General features: G+C 43.4%; 3 protein-coding genes across 3 annotated transcripts; 1 reads left to right on the plus strand and 2 right to left on the minus strand.

Annotated features, from left to right (window-relative positions):
• Positions 1-35: 35 nt before the first annotated feature.
• BDV37DRAFT_204559 (NAD(P)H-quinone oxidoreductase) lies at positions 36-1,665 on the minus strand. The gene is made up of 5 exons (XM_032079903.1): positions 1,644-1,665; positions 1,423-1,592; positions 1,105-1,371; positions 951-1,042; positions 36-889 (listed from the first exon to the last, which is right to left on the minus strand). Exons 2-5 carry the CDS (start codon positions 1,448-1,450, stop codon positions 263-265), a joined length of 1,014 nt encoding a protein of 337 aa, XP_031937756.1. The 5' UTR covers positions 1,451-1,592; positions 1,644-1,665; the 3' UTR covers positions 36-262.
• A 2-nt stretch (positions 1,666-1,667) lies between these two features.
• Positions 1,668-4,751, minus strand: BDV37DRAFT_257930 (replication factor A subunit protein RFA1). Its single transcript, XM_032082995.1, has 7 exons — positions 4,572-4,751; positions 4,433-4,506; positions 4,226-4,377; positions 4,060-4,150; positions 3,470-4,010; positions 2,525-3,420; positions 1,668-2,463 (listed from the first exon to the last, which is right to left on the minus strand). The coding sequence occupies exons 2-7, from the start codon at positions 4,474-4,476 to the stop codon at positions 2,370-2,372; spliced, it is 1,818 nt and encodes a 605-aa protein (XP_031937757.1). The 5' UTR covers positions 4,477-4,506; positions 4,572-4,751; the 3' UTR covers positions 1,668-2,369.
• A 71-nt stretch (positions 4,752-4,822) lies between these two features.
• BDV37DRAFT_257940 (ubiquitin-specific protease UBP14) lies at positions 4,823-8,225 on the plus strand. The gene is made up of 7 exons (XM_032082996.1): positions 4,823-5,058; positions 5,122-5,280; positions 5,344-5,411; positions 5,464-5,604; positions 5,666-5,939; positions 5,992-7,690; positions 7,747-8,225. The coding sequence occupies exons 2-7, from the start codon at positions 5,250-5,252 to the stop codon at positions 7,889-7,891; spliced, it is 2,358 nt and encodes a 785-aa protein (XP_031937758.1). The 5' UTR covers positions 4,823-5,058; positions 5,122-5,249; the 3' UTR covers positions 7,892-8,225.
• Positions 8,226-9,168: the final 943 nt, after the last annotated feature.

Raw genomic sequence — 9,168 nt, forward strand, 5'->3', positions numbered from 1 at the left:
CATAGGAAAAAGCCAAGCATGACAAGGAAACATAATAAAATATTTTATGTACTATGTATGTAAGGGTATATATCTAGCTAAAGTACTAGGCAAGTAGATTAATGTATTGTATGTTTTTCGCCTGTGTGCTTGTCAACTCCTCATTCATCATAGACATGTTTTAAATAGCCTTATAGGTCCACCTATCCCATGCAATGATAGTAGAACAAAGGTTACCCCTACTTGCTTACCATAAGCCCGCAATGATGTTGACACAAGTCCTTCAGTCAACTGTACAAATCACCTTGCCCTTGGTACAGTTGCTCTCTAGCAATATATGGGCATCTGCAACATGCTCGAAAGGTAAAACCTTCTCGATGAAGACAGTAAAAGTACCATCCCGGAACTTTGGCAGTGCACGCTTGACCAGCAAATCACGCAATTTCTTCTGGTATCCCTCGCCCCGGCTTCTGAGGGTGCTACCTTCCAACCTAACCCTCTTCCTCAGGAGGCTGCTGATGTCAACACCTGCAGGGAGGATTGAACCACTCATTTGTCCCAACTGAACTATACGCGCATCCCGAGCTGCAACATTTAAGTTACTCTGGAAGTGCGTTGCACCTACAAAATCGATGATTAGGTCAACACCGCGATTATCCGTCGCTTCTAAAAGTTCAGATGCCCAATCCTGGGTTTTATAGTTGTATCCGGCAGTGACACCCAGCTTATCAAGACAAAAGTCGATCTTCTCCTGGGAACCTACAGTCACGAACACGGCAGATGCGCCATCATTTTTAGCGAGCTGAATACCAGCTATGGAGACAGATGAAGCGCCTGCATGCCAGAGAACCGAATTTCCTGGCTTAAATCCACCTATCAAGTATAGGGCTTGGGTGGCTGTTATCCAAGTCTACGGCCAGCAAGCTCCCATCAGTGACCAGTCATGGCTATCATAATCCGGATAACTTTACCTCAGGAATTCCAGCTGCCTCCTCCCACGATAATTCCACGGGCTTGTGTATTAACATATGCGTTGAGACGGCAATGTATTCCGCATAGGCGCCTGCGACTACTTAGCCAATGATCCAACAGTAAAAGGTCCTTACCCAGCATATTGTAACGTACCACCGTAAGCTAGGCCAAACACTTCATCTCCAAGCTTGAAGCCAATCTCAGGGTTTCGGCCGAGCTTCTCGATCGTCCCAGAGAACTCAACACCCATCGTACTAGGCGCTTGGGGGGGCACAGGGTATTTACCCTCACGCTGTAATATATCCATCCTGTTCAGCCCGAAAGCCTTGATTTTTATTAATGCTTGGGTCTCCCCGGGTTCAGGAACCGGTATTTCATTAATAAATAAGGCATCGGCACTCCCTCTCCCGCCTTCCACATCTTGAAAAGTGTTAACATGGTAGGTGCTAGTGCAAATATGAAACTACCAACCGATTGCTCTCATCATTCTGTCTGTCATGTTTTGCGCTCGGTCCCTTGTTCGCGGCGTGTCCTTTTCAGCTCGCCTCTTTTATGAACAGCTGTGTGTGGTACAAAGTAGCCTTCCTATCAGCTAGTTAGCTAGTTAACTAGTTAGTTATTGGTGCCCTTGAATCTGTCATCTAAACTTCATGATTAGTAAGTTTGTTTGGGTAACTAACTAGTTATCTTACTTTTACGGAGAGGGCCATCAAGAAGTTTGCAACGAGTTCACGTATTAACCTAATAGAATCCAATAACAAAATCCCAGATATTTGTGATATTATTGCAATGAGGTCATTGTATCTCTGGACTTGATCACGCCATTCGACCATGTCGAAGCTGCGCATCTTCGGATTACAGGCCAGATCCATACAGATATGACACAGCAGACTCCGTCATGTTCCGGTAGATGACTTTCTGAGTTCTAATGTACAAGTAGACTACCTGAGTCTGACCAGTGAATCCACCGGCCAATATACATACAATTACATAGATGAAGCGGTATGTCAACAAATGCTCTACTCCTCTATAAATTGTGCAATATCTGCATTATTTATCCGTGGAATTTTGAAGTTACAGTATGGTCCAAACTATCTCACCCGAATTATCTGGCTGCAAAGACAATCTTGCGGGCGCACCAATTCATGTAGATAAAACAGGATATAGTTGCCACGTAGCTCGACAAGCTGTAGGTGAATCAACATGCGACATACTAGAGAAGTTGACATTATGCAACGTAAAGAGCAGCATTTGTTATGTATCGAGCTCCGGAGTGAAGCACGTGGGATTGTGATCACGCCTCCTGGAAGCAAAAGGTATAGAACTTCCCAGACACAGTCTGGTTGCGAGTAATCAATGATAAATATACCTGGGTTACTACCACCAGTCACAAAGTACTATACCAAGCAATTCATGTATCACGAAACACTATATGAATCGATCATGTTTGCAAGACGCAGTGCTTCCTCAGAATAGTTAACCGGTTTCGCCGTTACTATCTGATAACGAATTCTAATGGTTTTTCCATGAATTAGTGTTTCTCTCAAGCGTCCCAAGAAACCTATGGCCTTACCGTTGTTGATCACCAAAATTGTCAATCTTGGCCCGACATCTGAAATTCCAAGTTCGGCAATTCGCATCCTGAAAAATATCTCCAGCTGCTTTTTCATCGTTCTGGCGTATCTCCATGAGCTGGTCTGCGGAAGTACCCATCATGGATCTGCCCACTTCATCGAAGCAGCTGAGATAAAGTTGTCCAGTATGATCGCTAACGCTGATGAGCATTATATAGCGATACTCTGGTCGTGGATGGGTTATATCGCAACGTTCACACCGCCATTGGCCAGGATCAAGCTCTGTTACTTTTTTATTGCAACGCTCAGAAAGACAGGCAGGATAGCACATGGTATCTTGCTTGATGTAGATGACAGTCGCCTTCAGTGAGAAATAGGCGACCTCATCTGACATACCCAGTTGCTCCTCTTTGACCTGCGCGATAGTTTTGTATTGTTCAGGTTTTGTAGTAGATGCGGCTACACCAGGCATTAAAGCATGCGAGGTAAAGGCTTCATCCCGGCCTTGAGCATCATACCAACCCTTTAATTTATGGGCTTCCTCAATATCAGGATCAACCGTCATTGAACCTGAACTCAGCAAGCTTAAACTTCTACCTCCGAAGTCAGACACTTTCACACCCTTGAAAGCTATTACAGACTCGGGGATCACGTTGAAATTTAACGCAGTTGATCCCCAGACAGTGAGGCGAACAGAGAATCCCGTGCTGTCCACTATTGTAAGCTCACGTTTGTTATAAGGCTTGTTAGTGGTCTTCGACATAATTTGAGAAACTTCAGCAACCTCTTTTAGAACCCCAATCACGTCAATGGTGGTATCCTTCTCGACCGACTGCAGGTCACCGATGGTTGTAAAGCTGAATCTAATTTGTGGAACGTCTGCTTGATCCTCTGCCTAAAGCGAAATGAGACCAGGGAACGTTGGGCGAAGTGATGGCACTGACCTTTTCAACAACCGTGTCTCTTTCAAACGTGAGTTCATAGTCATTGTTCAAATTGGTAAACTGTTTCTTGGCAATTTTAACGCCGCATGGACTAGAGATGTAATAAACGCTTCCCTCCTGGAAGATGTCGTAGAGCACATCACATTGATCATTAAACCCAGTCGCACGGATCTCGCCGCTATCGTCCAGTAAGTTGACGCTGAAGAGCTTACCATCTCCATTCCTGTTATGCCAGGTCCTAATATTTGATTTGCTCGTGCACCGTGCCTTTATAGTCCATTTGTGAGAATAAGGCGAAATAGCTTCGATGGGGTAAATGGTGGCATGTGATGAGGCCGCTGCGGGCCGTGGCTGTGCTGGTTTGTTAGGCGCTTGTAGTTGTCCACCTTGGATTTTGGAGCCATAGAATCCATTGCTCGATATCGTAGTAGGCTGGGACTTCTCATTCTCTTCTGGTTTACTCTCAAGTGGCTTGGGCTCTCCAATTTTCTCGGCCTCGCCTAAGTCCTGCAAGACCTCCAGATCCAAAATTATCAGGATCCTATCCATGTCAGTCAGAGCGTGTGCAACAAGTTAGCTCGTGGCCTCACTTTTTCCCCTTCACCGAATTCGACTGAAAAGATTTGAGCCTAACGAAGCACCCTTTCCGGAGTTGTCCACTGGTAACAAATCGATTGGCTTCTGCTACTCAATATAATCATTAGCAGCATATCCAGCTGCAGCGGGGAATGACATTCAGCCATTAACAGAACTTACGAGTTGCCAGCATTGTCTGGACATAATTGGATATATCACTAAAAACGGCTCTGTAGCGCTCTTGGTTGTTCTGCTGAGGCGGCAATGGTTTGATCTGGACACACTGGACGATGGGCTCGCGTATTTGAGGCTTCGTCTCATCGAAGATTGCACTTGAAGCGAGTTAATCAATAAGAAAAAGCAAACGACCACATAATATAGATGTACCTTAAAGCGCCAACGGATATCTGCGATGCTGCGTCGGAGGCCATGACAGCAGTTATGTAATCAGGAACTCAGGTCTTGCATTTTGCCAATAGTTAATTTATGATATTTTGTTAGGAAAGAGAAAAAGAAGTCCACATACAAGCAATGATAGAATTTCGAGATCCGTTTTGATCTGAGTAGCTCCTAGGTGTGCAAAGTGCAGTGATGGGAAGGTATGAATGATCATGTAGATTGGACACGTCGAGGATACGCGGTTAAGGACGCGTTGAGTGATTTATTTATTGCCCCACTTTCGTGTTATTCCCCTCCCATGCCTGAGGCAACAGGAAGTTTACTAGAATGAACGATGCACCAGTCCGGAATAGCTTGATAACACATTCCATGTCCTAGTGGCAAACTACGTTTTCTTTTTTTCTCCCATTTTTGTTGTTATCGATATTGCTATCTGCTAGTACCAATAAATATTGAGGTTGAGCGTAGCTTTAAAAAGGTCAGTATATTCGTCATCAAATGTTCTTTGAGTAACTAACTTGCACTCTTAACTAGCAAGGATTAAAACAATAAGTTAGTGTTTTGTTGGTATAGGCGGTGCCCCGCGGTATTACACCGAAGTTTCCACTTTCATGGTAAGCTTGTGCTCCACTACAACATACCATGGATGGCCTTCAGTAACCATTCCAATACAGCAGACCCTTAACTGCGAATCGCGAAGATAGTTCCAATCAAGTCCAACTTCTTATCAGAGTCTTGCCACTTGAATCTAGCCACTCCTCTTATATCGGGACAGCACTCTCTTCCCTATTATTATCCCTACAACATGACTTCTTGCATGCATGTAAATTCTCACGGTTGGTTGACTGCTAACAACAATGCTCATGGTGATAGTCTTATTAATATCTCTCATGTGGCAGATCTAAAGCCCCCATCTCCCTCACAAGCTGTATACCGAGAAGACTGCACACAGTGTTTCGATTCCATTGTACGCTATCTATCACTTTGGCTCCGGAGTACTGTATCTAATCAATATTTAGGATGATGAAGCCGGTCTAAACGTTTGCCTCACTTGCTTTAACGGCGGCTGCGCCGGGGACAGAGATCATGCGTCTCTTCATTTCAAACGCCTTGGGCACCCCTTGGCATTGAACATCAGACGAACTCGAAAGAAGGTTCAGGTGAGCTGGAACGTTCGTCTATCTCATTCTATATTACAGAGCTTTTAACTGCCAGGTTTAGCGTGATGAGCCCCCATACAAAATCTCAAAACTTGCGATAGCTGCCGAGACAGATGAAGACCGCTATGACACAACCACGCGCGTTATTTGCTATTCATGCGGTAAAGACGATATTGATGAGACGAGCGGTGCACTAGAGATAGCCATTGGTGGCGTCCTGAATGCGATGTCATTCTCAAAACGAGAGGAGGTAAAGGCCTGGGAGCAGGAGTTCATTCCATGTGAACACACCCTGTGTCTGAATCAGCAGGATTCCAGACATATCGGGTCGAAAGGTAATGCCCAGAGACCCAGCTTATTCGGCGCTATTCTTACCTGAGTGTCCAGATTTGAGTCAGTGTTCTATGTGTGATCTGAAAGAGAACCTTTGGCTTTGCTTGGAATGTGGCAATCTTGGCTGCGGGCGTAGTCAATTTGGTGGCATAGGTGGAAATTCCCACGCCCTTGCACACGCTGACCTAACATCCCATGGAATCGCCGTCAAACTTGGCTCGATTACGGCAGATGGCTCTGCTGACATCTACTGCTACAAGTGCAATGAAGAGAGGACTGACCCCGATCTAGCTGTTCACCTTGCCCATTGGGGGATTAACCTAGCAAGGCGTGAGAAAACAGAGAAAAGTTTGATGGAGATGCAGGTTGAACACAACCTAAAATGGGAATTCTCAATGACAGCTGAGGATGGTCATGAGCTTAGCCCCATATTCGGGCCAGGGTTTACTGGTTTAGCCAATCTAGGGAATAGCTGCTATCTATCGAGCGTCATTCAATGCCTTTTCGACTTGCCAGAATTTCAACAAAGATACCACCATAAGAACGAAGAACCGCCGCTCACAGACTCTCCCGCGGAGGACCTTGAAACGCAACTGCGCAAACTCGCGGATGGTATCCTTTCGGGCCGTTACTCGCGAGCTGATATGGATATCATTGTCGCACCCGACTCTCCAGAAGTCCCTCACCAGAAAGGCCTAGTTCCTGCGATGTTTAAGCATCTTGTCGGTCGTGGCCACGAGGAATTCTCGACAATGAAACAGCAGGATGCATTCGAATTCTTACTGCACCTCTTCAAGCTCATTAACTTATCTAGGCATCCAGGCAGCTTAAGCAACCCCACTCATTCTTTTATGTTCGCGATGGAACAACGTCTTCAATGCGTGTGTTGCAAGAAGGTTCGCTATAAGGTAGATGAGCAGGACAACGTCTCCATCCCTGTCCCTGCTCGACGATTAGCACTCTCAGACGACGCGACTACTACCAGTCAATTTGCACCGGTGACCCTTTTTGACTGTCTGGACGCCTCCACATCTGAGGAGATAGTTGATCTTATCTGCCCTTCTTGTGGCAGCAAGGATGGATTTTCCAAGCGCTCTTCGTTCAGAACACTGCCGCAGCAACTTGTCATCAATGCGCGGCGATTTGAGTTGGTCAACTGGGTACCTACCAAATTAGACATCCCAGTGGATGTAAGCGAGGAGCCTTTGGATTTAAGTCCATATCTTTCCTCTGGCCAAAAAGAGGGCGAAGAGCTCCTGCCGGACATGGACACTTCCAAAAGGGACTTTTTGCCTAATCAATATGCCTTGGATCAACTTCTCAGTATGGGGTTCCCGAGGGCTAGGAGTGAAAAGGCACTTTATACAACTGGAAACTCAGATCCCGAGGCTGCAATGAACTGGTTGTTTGCTCACCTGGAAGATCCCGATATTGATGAACCCTTGACTAGCAGTGAGATCACAGGAGGGGGAACCAATGCATCGCATGACCCAGCGAAGGTAGCACAATTGGTCGAAATGGGTATTGACGAGTCTCGTGCCAACCGAGCATTGGGTGCCACGGACGGGGATATCAGTAGAGCTATCGATTGGGTCTTTAGCCACCCAGAAGAACCGGCAGATGTTGAAGACAATTGTCATGAATCAAATACCGGTTCCGGTGGTTGCCCTGGAACACTCGGTTATAGTGATGCACCAGCTAGGTATGAGCTTCGCTCTATTGTCTGTCATAAGGGCTCTTCAGTCCATGCTGGGTATGTGCGCCTGTCTTGATTTGGGAAGTTTTTCCCCGCTTACTGACCATTAATAGACATTATGTCGCCTTTGTCCGGAAGAATCTACCAGGTCAGAGTGAACTATCTTGGGTGATGTTCAATGATGAGAAGGTTGTGAAGGCTGAGGATATACAGGAGATGAAGAAATACGCATATCTGTACTTCTTCTCGAGAGTCTAAGCATTGTTTTCTGCCTTTATTTTTGCGCCTTGCATGGGGCAGCTCCCAACAGGGATTATTACGTTTGCACCTAGTACTACCTACCAATACAGAGGGTTAGGGAAGTTTCTCACTACGGTATGGACTACTATTGGCAGCAGCTGTTGTGTATATCTCGTAGTGCTACAGGTCCTAGGAAGCTATATTTGCTGACAACTTTATAATTAAGATGATTATGTTGATTGACTATCGTTCTTTGCCATGACGTGCTAAGGCTGATAAGTGGCAGGTTGACCGCCTTTGGCAGAAAACATAATGTTAATACAGTAAACCCCCATCACAGAGTGTACTTAGGTGATTTCTTATAGTATAATATTATATTGATAAAATATTAAATTTAGTAAAATCAAGAAATAGAAAATAGAATTAACTAAGAGCTTAAGTGTTACGCCCAGGGCTTCGTCGTCAAGTCTGAGACCAGTTAGTGGACCACGTTCCAAGGATTACTAATCTGAAGTTGGCCTTCGACTTCCGTTGTTATTAGGTTGTGGTCTGGGTAAGACAGAAGTTATTTTAGGACTTCCGTTAACACTAGATTACCGTCGATACTAGACTACCGTCGTTATAGGAATATAGTTAATACTAGATTATTGTTAATACTAAACTACTGTTGTTATAGAGATATAGTCGACACTAGACTACCGTCGATACTAGACTACCGTTATTATAAAGATACAGTCGACATTAAACTATTATCAATACTAGATTACCGTCGTTACAAGAATACAGTCGATACTAGATTATTATCGATACTAAACTTAAGTTCAAAAGACTAGGCCTATTAAATACATATATTTAATAGTTAAAAAAGTATAAACGAATTAAAATTAGCTATACTATTAAAAGTAACTCTATAGTAATAATTATAAATTAATTATAAAAAATTAAACTAAGTATATAAAATAAGTGTTTTTATATATTTTTAAATATCTATTTTTATTATAACTTTTTTAGAGATAAGAAATAAAGTATATTTAATTATAGTATATAGTATTATATATCCTCGGTATATTTTTTCTAGAGTAGATACTAAAGTAAATATTATATAATAGAACTATTATTAATATTTATAATCCTTTTTAAATAACTACTAAATAAATAATTATAATATTATCTTTTTTTTTTAGGTTTTTATTCTTAAAAATATAAAGTTATAGATTTATTTAGATAAATAGTCCTTTTCTTAACTTTCTATTATATTTTTTTATTATATCTGTGTTTAACGAGATATATAAGTG

This window comes from Aspergillus pseudonomiae, assembly GCF_009193645.1.
Source record: "Aspergillus pseudonomiae strain CBS 119388 unplaced genomic scaffold BDV37scaffold_79, whole genome shotgun sequence".
In the NCBI taxonomy this organism is placed as follows: Eukaryota; Fungi; Ascomycota; class Eurotiomycetes; order Eurotiales; family Aspergillaceae; genus Aspergillus; species Aspergillus pseudonomiae.